Below are 27,337 nucleotides of genomic sequence, written 5' to 3' on the forward strand. Positions count from 1 at the left end.
CTGGGGAAAAAACTTTTCCTGAGATCCAACCTCAGCCTGCCCCATCTCAGCTGCAGCCGCTCCCTCCAGTCCTGTCCCTGGGCACCAGAGTGAAGAGGTTCCCACAGCCCCAGCCAGGGACCCGCTCCCAAGGCTGTTGCCATGGCCACCAGGGCTGGGACCAGCTGGGATGCTCGGTTTCCAAGGGCCAGGGTTCAGGAATGGAATTCCCCAATTTCCTGCTCCCGCTAAAACCGCACTGCTGCTCTCTGCCCTCCCGCCTCCCATCAAAAGCACAAAAGGCAAAGATCCCGGGCTGGGTTAAGAACAATTTACTGGGAACAGCAGCGAAATAAGGAACAAACAGGAACAGAAATAATACTGATAACAGAAGTGATAAGAAAAACTATTTACAGGGAAAACTCCAACACCACTGACTGGCTCTTCCTGACCATGTATTTCCTTCTGCCTGGAAATGACACCCTTCTCCTCAGGCAGAGAGAGAGAGAGAGAGTCCCTCTCCTGCCCCTGGCAATGACCTGAGGTGGGAGTGAATGTAATGACAGGGCCATGGCCAGACCCTCATGTTCTTCAATCCCACACCATGTCATTGGCAGGGGCAGGAAAAGGGACATATGTCTTTCAAGCATGGGTCACAGGGAACGTGTATCACCAGGGCTCTTCCCAACATGGGTTCTCCCATGGGGGATGAAGCTGGAGCCGTGCAAAAAGCTCCTCCTGCAGTTGGGGCACTCGCAGGGCTTTCCTTAATGGTGCCTCCGTTGGTGTCTGGTCAAGTGTGAGCTCTGAGTGAAGCTCTTCCCACACTGGGGACACTTGTAGGGCCTCTCCCCAGTGTGAATGCGCCGGTGGGTGACGAGGTGGGAGTTGTGCTTGAAGCCCTTCCTGCAGTCGGGGCAGCAGAAGGGCCTCTCCTCTGTGTGAATGCGCTGGTGCAGGAGGAGATGGGAGCTGGTGGGAAACCTCTTCTGACACTCAGGACACTCATATGGCTTCTCCCCAGTGTGGATCATTTGGTGTATGATCAGTTGGGACTTCTGGCTGAAGCCCTTCCCACATTCCCCACACTTGTATGGCCTTTCTCCAGTGTGGATCCTCCGGTGGCAGATCAAGTGGGACCTCCGGCTGAAGCTCTTTCCACATTCCCCACACTCATAGGGCCGTTCCCTGTTGTGGATCCTCTGGTGCTGGATCAGGCTGAAGCTCTGGCTGAAGCTCATCCCACATTCCCCACATTCGTAGGGCCTCTCTCTGGTGTGGATGCGCCGGTGTCTGACAAGCGTGGAGTTGTGCTTGAAGCCCTTCCCGCAGTCGGGGCAGCGGAAGGGCCTCTCCTCAGTGTGAATCCGCTGATGTACAAGGAGACTGGAGCTGGTCGGAAACCTCTTCTGACACTCGGGACACTCGTAGGGCCTCTCCCCAGTGTGGATGCGTTGGTGGATGATGAGTTTGGATCTGTAGCTGAAGCCCTTCCCACACTCCCCACACTCGTAGGGCCATTCCCCGGTGTGGATCATCTGGTGGCAGAACAGGTTGAAACTCCTCCTGAAGCTCTTTCCACACTCTAAGCACTTGTAGGACTTCTCCCCATCATGAAGCTGCTGATGGCCCACCAGCTCCGAGCTCTGGCTGAAGCTCTGTCCACCTTCCTGGCACAGGGTGGGTCTTTCCTCCTCAGAGCACCCTGGTCTGGGTTTGCAACCCCTCCTCCTGCGGGATCTCCTGGGCTTTTCCTCCCCATTGGATTCCTGCGCCATGGAGCCGGTCAAAACGGCCTCTGCCACGAGGTTCTGCCATGGGGATTTGTCCTCCCTGGTCTTCATCCTCAGCTTTTTGTCTGGGGGAGGAAGGACAAGGAGAGGATGGGATTTGCCTCCGTGCCCTAGGGAAGGGGAAGGAGATCCCCACAGTGCGTCCCCGGCAGGACGGGGTCTGCAGTGGGGTTGTCCTGCAACCAGGGGCTGTGCTGGGCTGGGAGATGGAGCAGGAGAGAGGAGGAAAGGGGCAGTGATTTCCTCCTCACGTGCATAGGTGTCTCGGGGCATCTTCCTCACAGCCTTCTCCTCCATCTGGCAAAGGTCTGGGAATGGGAAATTCTATTTTGGGAGGAAAACAAGGGATGAGCACAATGAGTTTTGTACTGGTTTGAAGGGAAACCAGGAGGAGAGTCTAAGCCAGAATTACAATTTAATACAAAAAAAATCAATATCAAGGCAAAGATACAGAAACACTGGCTTAATCTGACAGAGTCAGGATTTAACCTGACACCCCGTTGGTCAGGGTGGTGGTAGCAGTCTGATGAAATGGTGGCTGCAGTCCTGTTGGAGTGATGAACGTGATTCTGTCAAAGCGGCGATCCTGTAGAAGGGTCTGGTCTTCCTCTGAAGGTCCAGTGGTGGTTACAGAGCTCTTGTCCTCTGGGAATCCAGTAGGCAAGGTGGTCCTGGTGTTGCAAGGGTGAGATTATATCCTGGTAGGAATGCTTGGTTCCTCCCCCTGGGCGGAGCATCCCACAATGGGATGATGTAATTTTATCAGTCCTGCAGTGGCACTCAATGGCCCATTAACAGAAGACAGCCCCTGGAGGGCGTTATCAGGGCTGAGTCATGGAAGAGATAAAGAACACTGCCCCACCCGTTTATCACAGTTTATGAAGATGGTGACTGAAAACATACTTTTGGTTACATCTTACATTGCACCCTGAAACAGTGAGGCAATCCCTGCTCGGGGTGGGGGGATGAACACCACCCCGCTTACCCAAACTGGCTCAGGTGTAAAACCCCCATCCTGGAAAGTCCCCACACACAGTGGACAATGTCACACTTGCCCCACCTCAGGGGAGGTCTCTGTCCCTGTCACTCCCTTGCTCTCCCCCCTTTTCCCTTTCTTCCATCTCTCTCTCTACCTCACATTTACTGTTCAATAAAATCCACTTGGGATTGGTCTCGTTAGCACCTTAATTGGGGCAGAGGCACGTCTCTAACAATTTTATTAACCAGATTGAGACATTATTTTGGTGCAGTGAGTTCAGGGCGCTGTTGTCTGACCCCAAGTGCCTTTGACAACAGCATGGTTCCCTCCTCTCAGGCGGTTCTGGCTCTTTCTGGAGGAACTCTTGGAAACTTCAATGCAGCTTCTTCAGTGTGACTTTTGGGAGAATTTATGAGGAAAATGGTTTTTGTGGGTGGCCAGTGTAAAGAAAATATTTTGTTGTCCTTCCTAGAAAAGTTTGTTAAAATCACTGGAGGAAAGGGAGCAAATGATACCAGCAAGACTGACAAGGCTCTTTCACCACAAGGTGAGGAACACAAGGCTGCCAAAATCCTAGTGATTTATTAAAGAAATATGGATATTGATCTAGTACCGATATCCAACTGTGACGGGCAAAAACTATATAACAGTTTAAAGTAAGAAAGTGTATGTTTATTACGATGCCAGGCAGCGTGCGGGATAGCTCCCAAATACACACTGCACCTTTCAAATGATTACAGAGTCCTTTTATCCATACAAGTATTGAATACCCAAAATGCAAATACATATTCATAATTTTGGTACATCCCATTCCTTACTTCGTATGCTAATCATTTCAAAAGCTATTAAGCTTGTGTAGTTTGTTCCTTGAAAAGGGTCAGTGGTCCCTTTCATGGGGAGGGGTCCCAAAATGAGGAAGTAAATGAAGTCTTGCTCATTCTGACCTTTCTACCTTTTCAATGCAAATATGACAAATGAACCTTGGTAGAGCTCCCATTCCCTGTCTTCAATTGGTTTCAGAACAGAGGCCCACAACTGTCTTATGTTCCTAAAAGCTATTTGTCAGTTTCTATATTCTTCATTATAAACCCAACTAACTAAACATTGTGTTGACAAGCAATCAATTATTAGTTAACTACTAACTCTTAACTTCATCAAGGCCTACTCATTTGTTTTAATTAACTCTAGTAAGGCTTATCTCTAACTAAAATCTTAGCTCCTCTGAAATCTCTAAATCCCTTAAAGTTTCTGTTTCACTAGAAGAAGCCCAGCTCAAGTAGCTAAATTCCCAAATAACTCCCAAATTCACAGGCTTGTGAGCTTTGCCAAATGTGAGAATCAATTTTTCTAATTTTCACTTTTATCAGAAACTGCCAACAGCAGAGCTGAAGCTGTGCAGGAAACGATGAAATTTCAAATTGCCACATTATTGCTACTACTGTCAGTTTATTCACGTTTGGGATTTGTTTGCATTTCCATCACAAGTGACATGTGGGAAGAGCAAATATTCCTCAAGGCATTTTATGTAGGGTGAAGTTTGATTTCTGCCGAGTTTGTTTTGTCCAGTGCCCAGGCGATGCTTGAGGTGTCTCTGTGCCTCTTGTCCTGGCAGATGCTTGGGAGGAGCTTGGGGGGTTGTCCCTGTCCCTGTCACTCCAGGCCATTCCCCAGGGGGTGTCTCTGTCCCTGTCACCCCAGGCCATTCCCCAGGGGGTCTCCATCTCTCCATCGTTCTCACCTCAGGGAATGCCTGGGAGGGTCTCCCTATCTCTCACCCCTGTGCCAGGGGAGTGCTCAAGGGAGTCTCTGTCCCTCTCAGCCCAGGGGGTGCTCGGGAGTTGAAACAGGCTATTTTACAGGGTAAATATAACAGGGTAGAAATCCATTTGTATTTAGGTGAAATGTGCTGCTTTGAATCATTAATAGCTTGTCAGCATAGGCAAAATACGCTGTTTAGTCTGCTAGCTCTGCTGCTGAAACGTGGATGAAAAATCGATCCCCACAAATCCTGTAAGGAGCTGTAGAGACTGTGTGTTTATTGCAGTGCTGGACGCATGTGGGGATCGTTCCCCTTCAAAGGACATGCACGCCCCTGTGTAAGAGACGGTCCCAAGTTCCCCTCATTTTTGCCTCACGTTTGCCACAATGGCAGAGACTGAGATCCTGGAGACCCCTATCGGAGTTCTGGCTTGGAGAGATGGATAATTATTTTTTCAGGTGTGTTTGCGGTGCCACCACGGACCACCGCTTTGAGCAGGGCCTGGCAAGGAGCGGCTTGTTCTACCTGCTTACACCTGCTTCACAATACCTGCTCAACCCACGAATTTTCCCACCTCTTGGCCAAATGAACTTTCTGGGGTAACTCTGGTGATCTCCCACGGAAGACCCCTCATCTGCCTCATGAACACTGTGATGGATGGAGATTGAAGCCCCTCCCAAAGACTGAGACTCAGACCCCTACCACAGGGAGGAGGGCTGGCCTGATCAATGTGAGATGTTTGCCCAGGTGTGGTCGATGGACCAAGAAGACAATGGCTCTCGCTCACTGCTGATAACATGACCTGTTCCCCTTTGGTGGCTTCAATGGACATTCATTGTCTTCTCCCCATCCCCCCCTTCCACAGAGGACTATAAATGACCCCTGAGATAATCAAGATTTTGAGATTCTCCCTGATGTGACACGGCTCCTTGGGAGCCACTGCAGGAGCAGCACCCTGGGAGCCTCGGGAATGCCCCTCTGGGATCCACGGCACACACTCCCAGGGGCTGGAATTCCAGTTCTCAGCCAGGAAAAGATGTTCCTGCCCTTGAAGGCAAAGCTCTTAACAAGGAGCCAGAAGCCAAGTGGAGCAAGATCCTACAGTGACATTTCACTGCCAGCCTTCATAACTTCACCCATAGTTGTTGTAGCTCATGGATTAGGAATGAAATCAGGGCAGGGCCTTTGGTGGCAGCTGCCCTGGATCAAGGGAGACACTGAGAGAGAAACAGAGCAGGCAAAGAGAGGCAGGAGAGAAAAGAGGACACAAACACTGAGAAGGTGGAACTCTGAAAACAGAACTGCAACTGACTGAAAAGGAATGGGATGGAAAGAAATAATTTTGTGACTTGTATTTCCAATCAAAATACAATTTCCTCCCTTTCTCACAAACCTCCTCCCGCTGTCATTCAGCAGGGCTGTCAGAACGTTCTTCATTCTGAATGGATGTTCCACGCAGCAGTCACAAAGAAACAGGGAATAGGGACTTTCCTGCTCGTGGGGAGTTTGACATCCTCAGCTGAGGAGAGTAGAAGGCACCAGAAGGAAAGGACAGCTGGGCTTCACCCTTCCTCAGGAAAGAGGCAGGGGAAAAATCTCTTGGCATGTCCGCAGCTGCTCCCACTGTGGGATGTGAAGGCTGATCCCAGAGCCCCAAGGGTCACATTCAGGGCTGCCCGCAGGGAATGCTCACCTGGTATTGAGGGGCAGCGTGGGAGCACCTGGATCTTGGAGAACCCAGCTGCCCCCCATGTTTGGAGGTGCCTGAGGAGGGCTGGGACGATTCCAGGGACATCCTGCAGTGACATCCCCCCTGTCCTGCCCTGCGTGCACTCAGTCCCAAACCTGACCCTGATCCTGGTCTCAATCTCACTCCACATTTAGACACACTCACAGTTCTGTATTTAATCTCATCCCAGAGGCTGAATTATCTAGCCTCAGACCCAATCCCAACCCCAGCCCTAAAGCCAATCCCATGACTAGCCTTAACCCCAATCCCAGCTCTAATCCAAATCTCAGTCCCAACTCCAAACCCAGCCCCAATTCCACCCTCTTCCTAAATCCTCATCCCAAATCAAATCCCAGGTTCAGCCTTTCTGGGCGTTTGGGGATGTCTCTGTCCCTCTGACCCCGATGACGTTTGGGCGGGGTCACACCAGGGCTGAGAGGGGCAGAGAACCCCCCACCTCACCAGGGATGAGAAGGTTGGAGAGTCCCCCCGCCCTGAGCACCCTCAGAGGTGAGAGGGACACAGAGCCCCTGGTCCCCAGCCCTGCACAAGCATTCCCTGAGGCCAGAGGGATGGAGACCCCCCGAGCATCCCCCAGGGCAAGGGGACAAAGACCCCCGACCATGCCCTGGGCTGAGAGGGACAGAGACTGCCCCGAGCAACTCCTGGCAAAGGGTGAGAGGGAGGGAGACCCCCCAGGTGTTCCCTGGAGTGAGAACAATGGAGACCCCTGGAGAATGGCCTGGGGTGACAGGGACAGGGACACCCCCTGGGGAATGGTCTGAGGTGAGAGAGGGACACCCCCTGGGGAATGGCTTTGGGTGACAGGGACAGACCCTGGGGAATGGCCTGGGGTAAAAGGGACAGGGACAATCCCCCCAAGCCCCTCCCAAGCATCCTCCAGGGCGAGAGGCACAGACTGTCCTGGAGCATCCCTTGGGCACCAGACAAAATAATCTCAGCAGAAATCAAACTTAACTCTGCATAAAATACTTTGATGAATATTTGATATTCCCACAAGTCACTTGTGATGGAAACGCAAACAAATCCCAAACATGAACAAACCGACAATAGAAGCAATTCTGTGGCAATTCCAAATTTCATTGGTTCCTGCACAGCTCCAGCTCAGCTACTGGCAGGTTCCGATAAAAGAAAAGTGGAAATTCGGACCAATACAGATTTTTAAAGGGAAGGGAAAGCTAAGTCTACCTGTCACAAAGGTGACAGGGACGAAGAGAAAAATGATTCTCACATTTGGCTGTTGTAGACGCAGGCAAACCCAATAGGAAGAATGAAGATGTCTAACTCCAGTTCAGAAGGCTGAATGATTTCTTTATAATAATTATGCTATAATGCATTAATATACTATATAAAAGAGGATACTAAAAGTACATGCTACTTTCTCTAACTATCATATCTAACTAACTCATTTGGCAAAGCCCCCAAGCCTGTGAAATTGGGACTTATTGGGGAATTTAGCTATTTGAGCTGGGCTTCTTGTAGGACTTAATGCAGCCTTGTGTTCCTCACCTTGTGCTGAATGATCCTTGTCAGTCTTGCTGGTATCATTTGCTTCCTTTCTTCCAGTGATTTTAACAAACTTTTCTAGGAAGGACAACAAAATATTTTCTTTACACTGGCCACCCACAAAAACCATTTTCCTCATAAATTCTCCCAAAAGTCACACTGAAGAAGCTGCATTGAAGTTTCCAAGAGTTCCTCCAGAAAGAGCCAGAACCGCCTGAGAGGAGGGAACCATGCTGTTGTCAAAGGCACTTGGGGTCAGACAACAGCGCCCTGAACTCACTGCACCAAAATAATGTCTCAGTCTGGTTAATAAAATTGTTAGAGACGTGCCTCTGCCCCAATTAAGGTGCTAACGAGACCAATCCCAAGTGGATTTTATTGAACAGTAAATGTGAGGTAGAGAGAGAGATGGAAGAAAGGGAAAAGGGGGGAGAGCAAGGGAGTGACAGGGACAGAGACCTCCCCTGAGGTGGGGCAAGTGTGACATTGTCCACTGTGTGTGGGGACTTTCCAGGATGGGGGTTTTACACCTGAGCCAGTTTGGGTAAGCGGGGTGGTGTTCATCCCCCCACCCCGAGCGGGGATTGCCTCACTGTTTCAGGGTGCAATGTAAGATGTAACCAAAAGTATGTTTTCAGTCACCATCTTCATAAACTGTGATAAACGGGTGGGGCAGTGTTCTTTATCTCTTCCATGACTCAGCCCTGATAACGCCCTCCAGGGGCTGTCTTCTGTTAATGGGCCATTGAGTGCCACTGCAGGACTGATAAAATTACATCATCCCATTGTGGGATGCTCCGCCCAGGGGGAGGAACCAAGCATTCCTACCAGGATATAATCTCACCCTTGCAACACCAGGACCACCTTGCCTACTGGATTCCCAGAGGACAAGAGCTCTGTAACCACCACTGGACCTTCAGAGGAAGACCAGACCCTTCTACAGGATCGCCGCTTTGACAGAATCACGTTCATCACTCCAACAGGACTGCAGCCACCATTTCATCAGACTGCTACCACCACCCTGACCAACGGGGTGTCAGGTTAAATCCTGACTCTGTCAGATTAAGCCAGTGTTTCTGTATCTTTGCCTTGATATTGATTTTTTTTGTATTAAATTGTAATTCTGGCTTAGACTCTCCTCCTGGTTTCCCTTCAAACCAGTACAAAACTCATTGTGCTCATCCCTTGTTTTCCTCCCAAAATAGAATTTCCCATTCCCAGACCTTTGCCAGATGGAGGAGAAGGCTGTGAGGAAGATGCCCCGAGACACCTATGCACGTGAGGAGGAAATCACTGCCCCTTTCCTCCTCTCTCCTGCTCCATCTCCCAGCCCAGCACAGCCCCTGGTTGCAGGACAACCCCACTGCAGACCCCGTCCTGCCGGGGACGCACTGTGGGGATCTCCTTCCCCTTCCCTAGGGCACGGAGGCAAATCCCATCCTCTCCTTGTCCTTCCTCCCCCAGACAAAAAGCTGAGGATGAAGACCAGGGAGGACAAATCCCCATGGCAGAACCTCGTGGCAGAGGCCGTTTTGACCGGCTCCATGGCGCAGGAATCCAATGGGGAGGAAAAGCCCAGGAGATCCCGCAGGAGGAGGGGTTGCAAACCCAGACCAGGGTGCTCTGAGGAGGAAAGACCCACCCTGTGCCAGGAAGGTGGACAGAGCTTCAGCCAGAGCTCGGAGCTGGTGGGCCATCAGCAGCTTCATGATGGGGAGAAGTCCTACAAGTGCTTAGAGTGTGGAAAGAGCTTCAGGAGGAGTTTCAACCTGTTCTGCCACCAGATGATCCACACCGGGGAATGGCCCTACGAGTGTGGGGAGTGTGGGAAGGGCTTCAGCTACAGATCCAAACTCATCATCCACCAACGCATCCACACTGGGGAGAGGCCCTACGAGTGTCCCGAGTGTCAGAAGAGGTTTCCGACCAGCTCCAGTCTCCTTGTACATCAGCGGATTCACACTGAGGAGAGGCCCTTCCGCTGCCCCGACTGCGGGAAGGGCTTCAAGCACAACTCCACGCTTGTCAGACACCGGCGCATCCACACCAGAGAGAGGCCCTACGAATGTGGGGAATGTGGGATGAGCTTCAGCCAGAGCTTCAGCCTGATCCAGCACCAGAGGATCCACAACAGGGAACGGCCCTATGAGTGTGGGGAATGTGGAAAGAGCTTCAGCCGGAGGTCCCACTTGATCTGCCACCGGAGGATCCACACTGGAGAAAGGCCATACAAGTGTGGGGAATGTGGGAAGGGCTTCAGCCAGAAGTCCCAACTGATCATACACCAAATGATCCACACTGGGGAGAAGCCATATGAGTGTCCTGAGTGTCAGAAGAGGTTTCCCACCAGCTCCCATCTCCTCCTGCACCAGCGCATTCACACAGAGGAGAGGCCCTTCTGCTGCCCCGACTGCAGGAAGGGCTTCAAGCACAACTCCCACCTCGTCACCCACCGGCGCATTCACACTGGGGAGAGGCCCTACAAGTGTCCCCAGTGTGGGAAGAGCTTCACTCAGAGCTCACACTTGACCAGACACCAACGGAGGCACCATTAAGGAAAGCCCTGCGAGTGCCCCAACTGCAGGAGGAGCTTTTTGCACGGCTCCAGCTTCATCCCCCATGGGAGAACCCATGTTGGGAAGAGCCCTGGTGATACACGTTCCCTGTGACCCATGCTTGAAAGACATATGTCCCTTTTCCTGCCCCTGCCAATGACATGGTGTGGGATTGAAGAACATGAGGGTCTGGCCATGGCCCTGTCATTACATTCACTCCCACCTCAGGTCATTGCCAGGGGCAGGAGAGGGACTCTCTCTCTCTCTCTCTGCCTGAGGAGAAGGGTGTCATTTCCAGGCAGAAGGAAATACATGGTCAGGAAGAGCCAGTCAGTGGTGTTGGAGTTTTCCCTGTAAATAGTTTTTCTTATCACTTCTGTTATCAGTATTATTTCTGTTCCTGTTTGTTCCTTATTTCGCTGCTGTTCCCAGTAAATTGTTCTTAACACAGCCCGGGATCTTTGCCTTTTGTGCTTTTGATGGGAGGCGGGAGGGCAGAGAGCAGCAGTGCGGTTTTAGCGGGAGCAGGAAATTGGGGAATTCCATTCCTGAACCCTGGCCCTTGGAAACCGAGCATCCCAGCTGGTCCCAGCCCTGGTGGCCATGGCAACAGCCTTGGGAGCGGGTCCCTGGCTGGGGCTGTGGGAACCTCTTCACTCTGGTGCCCAGGGACAGGACTGGAGGGAGCGGCTGCAGCTGAGATGGGGCAGGCTGAGGTTGGATCTCAGGAAAAGTTTTTTCCCCAGAGGCTGCTGTCCATGGCAAACACCCCTGACATGGGGTCTCCACGGAGCTGCCAAGGGACTGGCAATAGCAACAGGAGGCTGGTGATGGTTGCCATGGAAACTGACCATAGCAACAGGAGGCTGGTGATGGCTGCCATGGAAACTGACCATAGCAACAGGGGTTCCTGGTGATGGTTGCCTGCTAAGGATCAGATTTGTCACAGGCACTCAGAGGGGCTCCATGGGGCCTTTCCAAGAGTCTCCAAGCTGCTCAAGAGCTGGAATGTCCCAGGCAGAGACAGGGGCTCCATGGAGACCTCCCAGGGGTTTCTGGGGATGGTAAAGGGCCGTGTGGTCAGAGGCAGTCACAGCCAGCCCATGGTGACATCCCAGGGGTCATTTGGCTGCAAAGGCACCGATCTGTCACAGGCACTCACGGGGGCTCCAGGGTGACATCCCAGGAGTCCCCAGGCTGCCAAAGAGCCGGGATGTCACGGGCACTCACAGGGGTTCCTGTCATGGGCAGAGTGGGAGCTTCAGGCAAAAGCTTTATTTCCTTACTGGAGAAACTCCTGCTGAGTCATAAGGTGAAGAAATTACACCCAACAGCCACCATGGATCCTCAAACCCCGGCAGGACCCCCAGACTTCTAAAATTCCTTCTAATAGAAGAGACTGGCAGCGGCTAGATCCCATCCTGACCCTGCAGATTGGACAGGTGGAATTGAACCTTAATGCAATTTGTCCCAAAAGATTAACGATGGAATACCAGATAAATCTGTATAAATACAGCTATGATTGATTCTGATCATTATTAGATAAAACGGTCTATTTACAACACAGAATAAAATTTTAAAAAATAGTTATTTACTCCTCAATATAGGAGCTATACCAATTATAGACTATTCTGCTCTAGGAAGCAGTTTTCACATCACCAGGGCCTTGCTGGAGTGGTTTGAGCCCACCGCAGGCAGAGCCTCCTGCTCCAGCAGGAACTGCCTTTCCTGTGCCAGGAGCAGGGCAGGTCCCGCTGCAGAAAAAGCCCCAGGCCAGCCCCAGCACAGGGAAGGCCTCGGGCACAAGGGCAGAGTGCCGTGCTGGGAGCTGTGCCAGGGAGAGCCTGAGGCACCAAAGGCGCCTTGGCAGCAGCAGCTGCTTGCAGGGCATGGGCAGAAGCCTCCCTTGGCAAGCCGGCCTGGTGGCCACCACTGCAGTGTCACTGTTGAGTAAGAAATGTCACAGGCTCATCAGAAGGCTGATTGGCATAATGTGCCATATGTTTGGAACTGCTCCTTTTTATATGCTGTTCCGATCCAGGTAGATAAAATCCCAGTGGCACATATCAGAGGTTTGTTAGGGAAGACAGTGTGGATCAATTCTGCCTCGAGTACAGACAAACCCATTTGTGGGATTGTTTTTGCTCAGGGACCAGGTTGTACATGGTGAATAATGCAGAAATATGGAATAACACGATGTGTACCTCAGGGAGATATCATATGCAAATATCACTGTTTGTTGGATGTTACTGCCACCGTCTGTACATTAAACCACACCGACATGAGACAGAAGGAAATGTGTTAAGTGTCGAAGGTTTGAGCAAGTGATATAGAAGGAAATGTGTGTCAAAAGTTTGAGCAAGAGAGATGGAAGGAAATGTGTCTGAGTAAGTGAAAGATGGAAGTTTTTACTTGATGAAGTTTTTACATGACGTTTGGTAGTATGTTGACGATTCGGAGATAAGGGGTGGAATGTCCTAGGGTGACGTTATGGTGCTTGCATCCCCAGTCGTGTGTTCTGTTTATGCTTGATGTTATGTTCTGTGCCTTCGGGACTGGCTCCGAAAAGTGAAGGTTTGTTTTGTCTTGTTATCAGCCTGCTCACCTCCCCTCACAGTTTGTGTCTAGGAGACAGGCTAGGGCTTGCTGTCTTTCTTGCTTGCTTGCTGGTTTGCTTGCTTTCACTTTGCTCTTGCTCCTGCTTTTTGCTTTTGCCCTTGCTTTTGCTTATTAATTAGTTTAGCTAGGCAATCCAGTTTTTTCCCTGGACTGTTTTTTTTTCTTTCCCTTTCCTGAATACCATTTGAACCTGCTCAGGACTGGGACCTGGGAAACACCAAGAAACACCGAGAGCCAGCATTTTGTGACCTGCAGCAGCCATCCCCAGTGCCGGAGACTGATAACTGGGCAACCACTCCCAGGAGAGACTTTCTGAATTTGTCATCTCTTCAGAGCGTAGAAAGACTTTTTGTCATCTGGTGTTGTTCATTTTTTGTGCTGGGGAGTGCTTTGCCTGCTCAATAAACAAGTTGTTTCCACTACTCTCTGAGGAAATTCTTCCTGAGCCAGGTGAGCAAGGGGCTGTGGGGGTTTGCTTTCTGGGGGCTCCTTCTGAAGGTTTTCTCCCAAATTTGCCCCAAACCAGGACACATTACTACATAAGCAGGCTGTTCTTTGGTGAGATCCAGCAGGGCCCTGTTCAGCCTGTGCTCAGCAAACTGACTGGCCATGAGCCACTGGTGGATGTACCTCACCATGGCAGGCACCTGGAGAAGGCACGGGGAGACTTGGAAAGCTGCCAGAGGGAGGAATGTCCCCAGCTTCCCCAGAGAAGTGCTTCCCTTGCCACCACACTGCCATGGCCTCAAAGGCTTCCAGTGAGCAGTAGGCATGGCTTGGGAGGCCAAGCAATTCCTGGGAGGATGAAATCCTGGCCACAGGCTACTTACTTGCTTTGGACTGGAAAACCCCTCCCCTACGAGTATAGCCAGCAGGACAGCACAGGTCTTGGTTTTGAAGATGTGCGAATATGCTCTGAGCCCTGTGCCCATGGTGCTGGTCTCTTCCTCCCGAATCCTCTTGAAGAATTTGCAAACCAGCTGTAGGAGAAGGGCAGGAAGCCAGGGATGTTCCACGGAATGCTCCAAGCGCGGTGCTCAGCTAAGCGGTGACAGCAGGCCCAGCCCAGCTGGGGATGGCTGCAGGTACCTGCGCTGTTCTGTGGAAGAGGCCACGGGCGGGGTCCTGCTCTTGTGTGCGCTGCACAGCTGCACCTGGCAAAGAGCGAGCGCAGCCTGAGCTGAGGGGCTGCGGGAGAGGCCAGAGAACACAGCCCAGCCCTGCGCTCCCCAGGCAGGGACAGCCCTGGGATGCCCCAGGGGATGGAGCACGGCTGTGGGGTGTCTGCCTGGCCCCTATTCCGTCCTGTCCATGGGCAAGTGCCCAGGAGATGGGATGGGATGGGATGGGATGGGATGGGATGGGATGGGATGCCATGGGATGCCATGGGATGCCATGGGATGCCATGGGATGCCATGGGATGCCATGGGATGGGATGTGGCCAAGCAGCCCAGCAGCCCAGCTCTGCCACTCACCCTCCTGCTGAGGCTTGAACTGCACCACCTCTTCAGTCTCCTGTGCTGGGCCAGCTCCAGGGCCTTCTTCCTCTTCCTCCACCCAGGCCAGCTGGGGCACTCTCAGGGGTCTCTGCTCCATGTCAGTGATCAGATTTGTGGCTACTGGCAGGAGAGATGCCTTGGAAAAGCTCCGAGTCAGCAAGGCCTGCAGTCGTGCCTGGAAGGCACCTTCAAGAGAGAAGCCTCAGGAAGGCTACAGGACAGCAAGTCCTGCACTCTGGTCTTGAGGGCTCCTGCCACAAGGACAGGAGACTCCTGTCAAGGATTGTGGTCTGGCCTCGAGGGCACCGGTGGCAGGGATGGGAGATACCTCCAGGGCACCAAGTCCCAAGGTCTGCCCTCGAGGACACCTGCAGGAGAGAAGCCTCGGGAAGGCCACAGGTCACCAAGTCCTGGGGTCTGGCCTCGAGGTCAGCTGCAGGAATAACATCTCGGAAAAGCTCCGGGTCAGACACGAACGAGTGCGCTGTGCGGGGGCTCCTCACGGCACCGCTCTGTCCCGTCCTGTCCCGTCGCATGCTCCGAGCACTGTGGCGTGGTCTTGTCACCGCCAGCTCCTCTGTCACCCCGTGTCACAAAGGGCCCTTGGACACGCTGTCCCGTTCCATGCCACGGTGACCGTGCTGCCCCGTGTCACACAGGGCCCCTGCACACACTGCCCCCTGCCCTGGGGCCGCCCCCAGCCCACCCAAAGTGGCTCAGGTTGGAAGGAATCCCTCACCCCAAGTGTCTAAGACAGCCCGACAGGATCTTTAGGAACGGCTCAAACCATCAGCAAACGCTGCCCTGCTCTGCAGGCTCAGGGCAGCAGAAGGAGCCCCCAGGGCTGCCGACGCAGCCGCGCTGGGAAGGGCATGGGGTCTTCACAGAAGCTGGCACGGCCTCCTTGGGACACATCCCACATGGTGGCCATCCTAAACCCGCGGATGTGACACAGACAAGGAACGTGTGGGCCAGGGCACGTATGCTGCTCTGACCCCTGGGGCCCGGGGAGCGCTGACATCAGCAGGTGTGGCAGAGTCCCTGCCCAAGCAGACCTGCCACCCCCCGAGCCCTGGCAGCACCGGTGCCCGTCTCCTGCCCCAGAGACCTGTGCCCGTGGGGGGCTCCTGTGCCACAGGGAGCCAAAGCCCACGTGCATTGGGGGCTGCGCTCCTGCCTGCAGGGGCTGTTGGCAGGAGCACCTGGAGCAACTGCTGGCAACACTTGGTCTCTGTCAGAAGCTCTTACTCCATGCTGAAATTATTTTCTCATTGCAGTTATTGCCTTCAGCACAAAAACACCTTAGCGGCCAAGGAACAGAAGGATCTGGCAAGTAAGAATCCTCAATTCAGGAAAGCTTTACTTCCCATTGCTTGACTCAAGTAGTTCCAAGAAGTTGCAAACTTCCCAAATGAATAGGGATGGCCTGAGGAGGTGAAGAGTTGGAATTTTGCTTCCCATCTCGAAGCAGCAACTCATTTGCCTTAACCTCATCCACTGAGGGTCACTTTACAGAACAGAGCACTACACAAAAAAGGGAAAAACCAAGGGCCATTCTTTGGTTTTCTATGAATGGATGATCATATCCTAATTCTCTTAAGAAATAAAAGCTCTCAAGAAATCAAAGTCCACTCAGTGGTAGAAAAGTAGCTCAAAGAATTGAGTAGATGGCAAAAGGGCGAATCCTCCCCCTGGTACAGAGATCTGAGTGGCCAGTAAAGTACAGCTCTCCCCTCTTGTTCCCTGCAGGAGAATCAGGACCATGAAGAGGAAAAGTCACAGATATTCCTTCTGCCCTCCATAACCAAAGCTGTGCCAAAGCAGAGATGCTGCCTTCAAACTGACTCAAATTCCAGCCTAGACCTCTCACCTTCCAGACAACTCCTTCTCCAACACCCCACCAACACCAGCCCCCCAAACTCCCGCACAGAAGCCCTCAACACCCCGCCAGGAGCCCCAGCTGTCCCCATCCCTCCGCTGAGCTTTCCCACCCTCCAGCAGACGCCCTGGTTCCCTGCAGGTGCCGTGGGATGGCACTCAGGAGGATCTGCTCCAAGGCCTTCCCCTGGAGCACGCTCAGGCTGCCAGGCCTATGGATCCTGGATCATCCTTCCCACCGAGCCTTCCTGTGCACGGCTGCTCCATTTGCACCTTTGCCCTCAGCTCGGACTTCTCCACTTCACCAGGAGAGCTGGGAAAGGATGGAGAGCAGCCGGGCAAGCTCTTTCTGCAGCTCCCTCTTTACCCTCGGGGAGGGAGAACATTCCACAGGAAAGCAACTGGTGCCACAAGGAGCGGGTGGCCTCAGGCACCTTTGGGGATGGAACAAGGCCTTTGTTTGACATAAGTAAGCACAAGCAATTCACATGAGTAAACAAGTAATTAGCACAGACATGCCTAAGTACTTAGCAGCAGTTAGCATAACAAAAACCTGGCTGGCCTAACTTGACATGAGAGTGACCTGACAAAAAGCTTTAGACACAGTCTACCAGAAGAACTAAGGGCAAGTGTGGAATCAGCCCTGTGCAGGGAAGCCGTGAGGAAGACTTTGTGCTGCTTTGGGGCATCGAGACCGCTCCTGGCCAGGGCCTGGACATCAGCTTCAAGTATGGAAATCTGACAGAATGTATTTCTAACCCGCTGCCTATGGAATCACCTCAGCAGTGTAAAGATGGATGGTGTTTTTGATACAATTCCTACATCAACCCACTGAAATTTATATGTGGCAGAGAAACACTTTAGTGGGGTGCAGACCCCTGCCCTCCTGCCAGGTCAATAAAAGGGCTTTTGGCTGACAATGCATTTGTCAGCTGATTTCTTTGAATGAGGGAGACCCCTCAGGATTGCTATATCCTGAGGGAACACCGTTGGCCTTGGCCTGTAGGCACCTGCACAAGCTTAAAATCAGCTGCCTCAGCTTCCAGGACCTCTCTTAGCCGGCATCCTGATGTGAAGAGATTAGGTGGGAAGAAGACAAGAAGCAAATTTTGAAGCTTTAAAGCAAAAATTAGTCAGTGCAGCAGCACTGAGTCTTCCTGCCTTAGACAAACCCTTCTATCTGTTTGTGGATATAGAAAAAGGGGCAGCACATGGAGTGTTAGCCCAGGACTGGGGAGGATCCAGGAAACCAGTGGCCTATTTATCAAAACTGCAAGACCCTGTCAGCTGGGGGTGGCCAACCTGCATTCAGGCGGTGGCAGCGAGCGCCCCACTCGTAGAAGAAAGAAAAAAATTAACCTTTGGGGGAAAACTGAAAATATATACCCCACACTCAGTAAGGAGTATTCTCAGCTAAAAGGCTGAGAAATGGCTCACTGATTCCCAAGTACTAAAATATGAAGCCATCTTAATAGATAATGGTTTAGAGCTAGTCGTGAGTAACCAACGCAACCCTGCCCAGTTTTAGATGGAAAACCAGGTGAGGAATTTATACATAATTGCCTAGAGGTTATAAACTATCAAACTAAAGTAAGAGAGGACCTAACAGATCAACAACTCCAAGGTGGAAAACGATTGTACATCGCTGGATTTTCATGGGTAATCCAGGGCACAGGGTATTGGGGTGGGCTATGGCAGATGAAGAGTTAGTGGCCCTAGAAAAAGGAAAGTTACCTTCCAACTGGTCAGCCCAAGCATGTGAGTTGTATGCCCTAAAGTGAGCTCTGGAAATATTAACACAGAAAAGAGAAACAATATATACAGACTCAAAATATGCTTTTGGAGTACTGCATACCTTTGGAAAAAATTGGGAAAAGAGTGAGCTATTAAATTCAAGGGGAAAGGAACTAAAAACTTATTTTAGAAGTGTTAGAAACCTTACAATTACCAGAAGAAGTGGCAGCAGTATATGTTAAAGGACATAAAAAAGGGGTGACTCAAGAAGCACGAGGGAACCATTTACAGATTTAGATGCTAAGAATTCAGCCGAATCAGGGACAGAAAAAATAATGATAGCATTAACTCCCATGAGAGAAATGGAAGAAGTCCCCGTATTCGGTAGGAAAGAAGAGAAAGAATTCCTTAAAACAGGAGCCAAGAAAGATAACAAAGGGAAGTGGAGATTAGCAGATGGGAGGCAAATGTTGAATAAACCCTTTGGCAGGAAAATGCTCGAAGGCATACATGGGACAACACACTGGAGTACACAAGAGTTAAGTGATCAATTTCTAAGGGACTGGGGCTTCATAGGAATTTTTGGGATAGCTAAACAGGTAAATGAAAGGTGTGTGATATGCCAACCAATAAATGAGAAGGTCATGAGGAAAACACCAGGGGAGGGCGAGAACTAGCCTTACAGCCCTTTCAAAACATCCAGGTAGACTTTACTGAGCTTCCCCAGGTACAACGGTGGAAGTTTTTACTAGTGATAGTAGGTGACCTGACTCCTTGGGTAGAGGCGGTACCCACGGTTAAAGCCAATGCCAATGTTGTGAGTAAAACACTTCTAGAATCAATCATTCCCCGATACGGGATGGTGAACAGGATTGATTCAGACCAAGTGCAAGAGGCTGTCTGAAGCCCCCACTTTTGCCTACCGATTGCCACGAGGAGAAACCCCTTTCCCCACTGCAGTACCGGCTTGGAGTGCAGGTGCAGTTGCTGCACAGTTACGTTAGCTGTTCCGAACAAGGCCTGGCAAGAACTTGGCAAGGAATCGGCAAGGACCCGGCATGAACACAGCAAGGAACGGCCTGGTGTATCTTTGCCCACTCTCCTTTTGAAGCTGAATGAACTTTTGGGGTAACCCTAGTGGTCCCTCACTGAAGACCTCTCATCTGCCCCGTTACCACTGTGACAGACGGACAGAGATGGAAAACCCTCCTCCTAAGGTCTGAGACTGAGACCCCTACCACAGGGAGTGGGGAAACCACTAATGACACGACCTGTTCTTCTTCAGTAATTCCAATGGACTTATTCTTCATTGTGTTCATCTTGCCTTGGTGGTTTCAGTGGACTCACTTGTTCCCCTGCAGCAATTGCAACAGACTTTCATTGTCCTGCATGTTCCCCCCTTTTTTCCTCCGTGGAGTATAACTGGACCCCTGAGTCGACCAGAATTTGAAGACTTCCCCGACACGATAGACAGATCCCCATCGTCCGGACCAGTGAGGATCTCGCCTGTGTTGGTAGCTATTCCTATCCCCCTCTTCTCGCTCTCTCTCTATCCTTTTATCTCCTTTCAGATCCCCACTATCGCATTTACTGTTTTGGCCCCTAATAAAGGTGCATTCTTTGTGATTCACTGATAGTCCCTTGTTGTTTGCCTTTTTGCACTTTCGGGATCGGTGAAAAGAACCATCACAACACCCCACACAAGCGGATCGTGACAACAGGGTGCAGTAACACCACTGCTTTTTAAACTGCAAAAGAAAGCAGAAGGGAAGAGCATTAGGTGCTTTCGGTGCGGTAAAATCGGACATGCCAGGAGTCAGTGCCGCTCTGCAGCAATGAAAAGGTTTTGTTCCATCTGCAGAAAAGATAATCACAATACTAAAGAATGTCGGTTCCAGGGAAACGGACAGTGGAGTGCGGCCCCGCGTGCGAAGACACAGGCTCGGGGAGCTGCATGGATAGCTCAGCAACCACAGGAGGACTTTACTCGCTCTACTCAGCAACTTCTGGAAGTGCCGGAGTGGACGTGGAACCCGCAGTAGATATCACCATCACAGACTCTGCCGTACATCTGATAAAGACTAATGTAAAGGGACCCTTGGGGAATGGGCTTAGTGCTTTCCTGTTAGGGAGATCATCTGCTAGCAAAAAAGGACTGGATATAATACCTGAGGTTATTGGTATGTACTATCAAGGGGTTATCAAAATTATGGTTAGGACATTTTTCCCTCCTGTATCTATTCCTAAAGGATCACAAATTGCCCAACTTGTTCCTTTTAAGCCTTGTGTCCCCTGTACAGGATTAAAGGAGTGGGGAACAGGCGGCTTTGGTTCTACAGGTAACCCGAAGTATATTGGGCCATGGACACCACAAGAGGTAAACCAGACAAACAGGCAACTTTGACACATCCCAGTGGTAATTCCATTACTAAGAAGCTCACAATCGATACCGGAGCAGACGTAACCATGATTTCAAACACAGTATGGCCTAAGAATTGGCCAGTGGTTAATCCTGTTTTAGGCATTGCAGGAATCGGAGGGAGCCAGGCAACTCAGCTGAGCAGAGAAGTAGTTACCGTTACCTTCCCAGATGGAGTAAGTGTCTCCACAAGGCCTTGTGTCATGCAAACTCCAGGTAACTTGTTGGGTTTACTTGGTAGGGATTTGCTAAGTCGATTAAAAGCTACCATTGTTACACAGCCTTTTTAGCAGTGGCCACTGGTGGGCAGCCAATCCTCAAAATTAGCTGGACCACTGATACACCCATGTGGGTTGATCAGTGGCCGCTGGCAAAGGAAAAGCTGCTTAAAGTCCAACAATTAGTACAGGAACATCTTGATGCAGGACACATAAAGCCATCACCTAGCCCATGGAACACACCAATTTTTATCATCCCAAAAAAGAATGGGAAATGGAGCTTGCTACATGATTTACGTGCTGTTAACGCAGTAATGCTAAGTATGGGTGCATTGCAACCTGGCCTTCCGTCTCCTACAATGATACCCGAGTCATGGGATCTATTGATCATTGATCTTAAGGATTGTTTTTTCACCATTCCCCTGCATCCAGAAGATACTGATCATTTCGCATTTTCTGTTCCTTCCATTAACAAAGCAGCGCTGTACAAAAGGTATGAATGGACAGTTTTGCCCCAGGAGATGCGTAACTCACCCACTATTTGTCAGATTTATGTTGCCTGGGCATTAGAACCAGTTAGGCAATGATTTCCTGAGTGTATCAGCTATCATTATATGGATGATATCCTAGTGGCTGGGAAACAATTGGACTCCGTAACTGTGTTGGCAACCATGACAGCTTTGTTAGAGAAAAGGGGATTAAAAACTGCCCCTGAAAAGGTACAAAATTCTGCTTCTTGGAAGTATCTTGGGTGGCAGATTGATCAGTCTTTAGTGAGACCACAGAAAATCACCATTACTTCTGCAATTAAAACTCTACATGATGTCCAGGAATTGGTGGGAGATATCCAATGGATTAGAACTATTTGTGGAATAACTAATGGAGAACTTGAACCTTTAATACAGTTATTAGGTACTTCATCTCGGGCAGATGAACGCCGGACCCTAGAGAAGAGACAACAGCAAGCCTTGGATCACATAGCCTCAAAGGCTGCTCCAGCACACGCACATCACCTGATCGAGGATGTTCTGGTCCAATTGATGATCATCAATCAGAGTAAAGACGGTGACCAATATGCTAAGCATCCTTTTGCCTTGATTTGTCAGTGGACACAGACACGGGCTAACCCTTTAACTATTTTGGAATGGGTATTTTTACCTGTGAAACAGCCTAGAACTATTAGCACTCGCCTAGAACTATTTGCTCAATTAATCATGAAAGGCCGGGGAAGGGTCTTAGAAATTTGGGGTCAGGAACCAAATACAATTGTAGTACCGTTAGCTAATTGGTATTTGGAATGGGGAATTAGGCATTCTGTACCCTTACAAATAGCTCTCACTGATTATGGGGGAAAGGTTCACAATACGTATCCATGGCACTGGATGTTATCCTTGTTGGAGCATCAAAGTCTGGAAGACAGACCATGGAGATCTGAGAGTCCAGTGTCTGGACTGACAGTGCTTACTGCTGCAGGTAAAGGGTCAAAAACTACCCGCCCACGTAGGATGAGGGAGGAAAGAAATGCTGGAGGAGTTGCCGTGACACTGGCAGCATGGTGGGGGCAGGTTGTGAAAACAAAGACCCTGCCCCCCCCCACCACCACAGGGTCTGGGCTCCTTGGTCCACCCACCCGGACTGGGTCCCTCGCCCCGCCCAGCACCGCAGGGTCCTAAGATCTGCCACCGCTGCTGCTGGCCATTCAGAAAAACAAAATAGAAAGGTGGAAAGAGCTACCACCTCAAAGTACTGGAAAGCCACGAGCTAGCCTCAGCCCAAGTGGTTGAATTAAAGGCTGTGGCCATGGCATTCCAGAGATTTTCTCAGTTCTTATGAATTTGGTGGTGGGTTTTGCACAAAAAAGGTATTTGTATAAACCATCCAATTAGAGCTGGGGCTGTGGCCAGGTCCTGACTCCATCTGGGTGGGGGATGGTTGATGATGAACCCAGATGTTTTCTGCATCCAAATCAACGGGAGTTTGAGAATGATGATCTGGAGGTGATTTTCCAACTCTGCTGATTTGAGGTTTATCAGCAGTTTGTTCTGGTTTGAAAGCAAAACCAGTGAGAGTTTACAAGTCAGAAATACAACTTATTGGAAAAAGGGAAAGGAAACAAAATACATGCAATTAATACAAAAGGGAGACCACTGACAAAGTCAGAATACAACCTGACACCCCTTTGGCAAGTGTGTTGGTAGCAGTCCAAACTGGAGTGGCTGCAGTCCTCTTGGAGTGGCAGATGTGGTTTCTGTTGGAGCAGTGGTCCTGTAAAAAAAGTGTAGTCGTCCAGTGGAAATCCCAGCTGTGTCTTCTTGGAAACCTTTGGGAAGGCTGCCTGCCTGTCCAAAAATCCCAGAATATATCCAGGTGGGAATGCTTAGCTCCTCCCCCCTGGGTGGAGCATCTCACAGTAGGCTGATGTCATTCCCAGTCATGCAGTGGGTCCTTGATCACCTGTTAAACAGAAACTGCTCCTGGAGGGAGTTATCTCTGAGTCGTGTGGCAAGACGTTGATGGACCATTAACAGGAGATAAGGAAAACTGCCCAGAAGACAACTGCTGCACAGATGGCAATAGAAAACATCCTGCTTCTCAATCCTGGACACTGTTGCAGACTCTGGGATGACAGTCAGTGTTTTAGTGCTTGATAATTATATGATGTCACCTCAGATGGATTTCTAATAGTTGTTGGACTTTCTTAAGCAGTTCTCTGTTTCAGGATTTAACCGATCTCTGTTTCAGGACTGAGAAGGACCTTCAAGGATGTCAAAGATCAACATCTCCAGTCAGTGGACCTTCTCCTGAGACTCAGCTGTTTGGACTTTGAAACATGAGCATTCTTTGCATTGTTGTTTGGGTTTCTTATATTGTAAGCCTTGTTTTAGAGATTTGATAGAAGTAGATGTTCTACAGGTAAACTACCTCCTTGATCATTCTACATCAGCACTTGATTGAGGTTCTGATTGACAACCAGCAAATTGCTAAGGGAACCTCTGGAGATGTGTTTGCTCTCTCTTCTGCAAGGGCCCTGCAGAAGAATTGCAAACGCAGCTCCTTCCTTTTTTTATTATAATAAACACAGGGAGATGTGGCAATCACATTCTCTGAACAGAGAGACATAATTCTCTCTCTCAGGATTTTTCCTGGAGAAGCACAGAGAGAACAAGAGGGAACAATTCTTATCCGCTCCGTTTGTTTGTGCTCACATGGAATGTGGCATGGAGATTGTATGCCCAAGGTGATTGCTTGATTGGATTCTGGTGATGGTTGTTTGGATTCATGGACCAATTGGATCAAACAGCTGTGTACAGACTCTCGGCAGGGAGTCACGGGTTTTTTGTATTTAGTGATAGCTCCTGTCAGTGTAATATAGTTATGGTATATTATAGCATAATAAAGTACTTAATTAGCCTTCTGAAATCATTGGAGTCAGATGCCAATCATTCTTCCCAGATGGGGATTGCCTTTTTACTGATGGGGGGGTCACACATGCTCTGGGGGGGACACACACATCCCCTGGGGATCCCCCTCACCTTCTCCTGCAGCACCAGGAGGATGAACATCAACATGGGGACCCCAACCCCTGGCAGTATCTTGGGGGAGTGGGGTCTGGTGGCTGCTTTGGGGTTCTGGGGGGTCACGACCACCCAAAAAACCCCTCCCAGCCCCACAGCTACTCCCGGACACCTCAACCATCCCACAGCTCCCAGTCAGGACACCCTCAACCACTCCCTGCAAGATAAATGACCCCAAGAACCAGCCAAACCCCTTTCCATCTCCCCAAAGACCCACCCAAATTCTCTCCAAGCCACACAGCCTTGTCAGGGACCCAAACCTCCCTCACAGACCCTGCCAAGCCCGTTCCCAGCACCACAAATGCCCACAAGATTGACAGAAGCCTTTCCCAGTCCCCCCAGGAGCCCCTAAACCCCCTCCCACCCCCCATGGCACTGACCAGGAGAGGTTGGTGGACAGGAACATCCACAGCCCACAGCAGCTCAGGCACTTGAGCAGCAATTTGGGCACTTTGGGAGGGCATCTCAAATGGAGAGACCCAGGCCAGACACTGGGACAGACAACCAGAATTCCTGGAGAACAGCTGGTCTCAGGTGGGCATGTTCTGCTGGCACACCTATGAGATGATGGCCATGTCCTCTGGCTTTGACAACCTCAGAACACCCAAATTCACCCAAATATTGCCTTGAACCAACCCCAAATTCACCCCCCAAATCCCAGTAAAGGGTGCAGCTTTCGATCTCTTTGTTTAGTTTCTTTATTTTCACCCCAGTTTTCGTTGATGCCACCAGAAGAAATAACTGGACAGAGCAGGTGAGATTTATGGGGTGTAAAGTCAACAAATCACTTCTTCCCAATGAATTACCGGTATAGATCAGAGTCCTGATGGATATTCAGGAGGACGTGGAGACCACCAGCCAGCTGTCTTCTCAGCAGGGATCACTGGGAATGTGAGTCACCAGGGCTCTGAACAAAGTGGGTCCTGCAGTGGGGGATGGAGCTGGAGCAGCGCACGAAGCTCTTCCCGCACTCGGGGCACTCGCAGGGCTTCCCTTACTGGTGCCTCCTTTGGTGTCTGGTCAAGTGAGAGCTCCTGGAGAAGCTCTTCCCACACTGGGGACACTTGTAGGGCCTCTCCCTGGTGTGGATGTGCCGGTGCCTGACGAGGTGGGAGTTGCGCTTGAAGCCCTTCCCGCAGTCGGGGCAGCGGAAGGGCCTCTCCTCGGTGTGAATCCACTGGTGATTAAGGAGAATGGAGCTGGTCTGAAACCTCTTTTGACACTTGGGACACTCGTAGGGCCTCTCCCCGCTGTGCATCTTCAGGTGGGCAATCAGGCTGGACCTGTAACTGAAGGCCTTCCCACACTCGCCACACTTGTAGGGCTTCTCCCCGGTGTGGATCCTCTGGTGGACAATCAGGTCGGACCTATCTCTGAAGCCCTTCCCACACTCCTCACACTCATAGAGCCATTCCCCAGTGTGGATCATCTGGTGACGGACCAGGTTGTAGCTCCTCCTGAAGTTCTTCCCACACTCCAAGCACTCGTAGAGTGTCTTCCCGTCATGAACCTGCTCACGGACCACCAGCTCTGAGCTCTGGCTGGAGCTCTGTCCACCTGCCTGCCCCAGGGTGGGTCTTTCCTCCTCAGATCCCAGCAATCTGCGTTTGCAGCTCCTCCTCGTGCAGCATCTCCGGGGCTTTTCCTCCCCGTTGGGTTCTTGCGCCATGGAGCCGCTCAAAACGGCCTCTTCCACGAGGTTCTGCTCCGGGGATTTGTCCTCCCTGCTCTCCATCCTCAGCTCCTGCTCTGGGGGAGGAAGGACAAGGAGCGGATGGGATTTGCTTCCGTGCCACAGGGAAGGGCAAGGAGATCCCCCCAGTGCGTCCCCGGCAGGACGGCACCGGCAGCGGGGCTCTTCTGCAGCCGGGGGTCGTGCTGGGCTGGGAGATGGAGCAGGAGAGAGGGGGAAAGGGGCACTGACTTCCTCCTCACCTGCCTGGGTGTCCCAGGGCTCCTTCCTCTTCCTCGCAGCCTCCTCCTCCATGTGGGGAAGGTCTGGGGATGGGACATTTTCTTTTCTGAAGAAAACAAGGGGTGCGCACATTGAGTTTTGTACTGGTTTGGGGCAAACCAGGGGGGGAATTTATGCCAGAATTACAATTTAATAAGAAAATCAAGGTCAAGGCAATGATACAGAAACACTGACTTAATCTGACAGTCAGGATATAACCTGACACCCCGTTGGTCAGGGTGGTGGTAGCAGTCTGATGAAATGGTGGCTGCAGTCCTGTTGGAATGATTACGTGATTCTGTCGAAGCAGGGATCCTGTGGAAGGGTCTGGTCTTCCTCTGAAGGTCCAGTGGTTGTTATGGAGCTCTTGTCCTCTGGGAATCCAGTAGGCAAGGTGGTCCTGGTGTTGCAAGGGTGAGATTTTATCCAGGTAGGAATGCTCGGTTCCTCCCCCTGGGCGGAGCATCCCACAATGGGATGATGTAATTTTATCAGTCCTGCAGTGGCACTCAATGGCCCATTAACAGAAGACAGCCCCTGGAGGGCGTTATCAGGGCTGAGTCATGGAAGAGATAAAGAACACTGCCCCACCTGTTTATCACAGTTTATGAAGATGGTGACTGAAAACATACTTTGGGTTACATCTTACATTGCACCCTCAAACAGTGAGGCAATCCCTGCTCGGGGTGGGGAGTGAACACCACCCCCCTTTCCCAAACTGGCTCAGGTGTAAAACCCCCACCCTGGGAAGGCCATGCACACAGGGGACAATGTCACACTTGCCCCACCTCAGGGGAGGTCTCTGTCCCTGTCACTCTCTTGCTCTCCCCTCTTTTCTCTTTCTTCCATCTCTCCCCCTACCTCACATTTACTGTTCAATAAAATCCACTTTGGATTTGGTCTTGTTAGCCTTAACCCTAATTGGGGCAGAGGCATCTCTCTAACAATTTTATTAACCCGATTGTGATATTATTTCAGTGCAGAGAGTTCAGGGCACTGTTCTCTGACTCCAAGTGCCTTTGACAAGAGCATGGTTCCCTCCTCTGAGGAGGTTCTAGCTCTTTCTGGAGGAACTCTTGGAAACTTGGACACACTTTCCTCTGAGGGACTTATGGGAGAA

At 50.8% G+C, this 27,337-nt stretch overlaps 2 protein-coding genes and 1 long non-coding RNA gene across 3 annotated transcripts; 1 reads left to right on the forward strand and 2 right to left on the reverse strand.

Moving 5' to 3' along the window:
• LOC137464200 (zinc finger protein 420-like) lies at positions 1–26,250 on the reverse strand. Its single transcript, XM_068175512.1, has 3 exons — positions 26,199–26,250; positions 25,317–26,012; positions 1–1,645 (listed from the first exon to the last, which is right to left on the reverse strand). The coding sequence occupies exons 1-3, from the start codon at positions 26,248–26,250 to the stop codon at positions 747–749; spliced, it is 1,647 nt and encodes a 548-aa protein (XP_068031613.1). The 3' UTR covers positions 1–746.
• LOC137464188 (zinc finger protein 551-like) lies at positions 9,198–10,726 on the forward strand. Its single transcript, XM_068175505.1, has one exon. The coding sequence runs from the start codon at positions 9,245–9,247 to the stop codon at positions 10,319–10,321; it is 1,077 nt and encodes a 358-aa protein (XP_068031606.1). The 5' UTR covers positions 9,198–9,244; the 3' UTR covers positions 10,322–10,726.
• Positions 13,785–14,944, reverse strand: LOC137464193 (uncharacterized). The gene is made up of 3 exons (XR_010994078.1): positions 14,416–14,944; positions 14,030–14,094; positions 13,785–13,920 (listed from the first exon to the last, which is right to left on the reverse strand). It is a non-coding gene; the product is annotated as an uncharacterized lncRNA (long non-coding RNA).
• Positions 26,251–27,337: the final 1,087 nt, after the last annotated feature.

The sequence above is a fragment of the Anomalospiza imberbis genome, chromosome 38 (genome assembly GCF_031753505.1).
Source record: "Anomalospiza imberbis isolate Cuckoo-Finch-1a 21T00152 chromosome 38, ASM3175350v1, whole genome shotgun sequence".
Lineage (NCBI taxonomy): Eukaryota > Metazoa > Chordata > Aves > Passeriformes > Viduidae > Anomalospiza > Anomalospiza imberbis.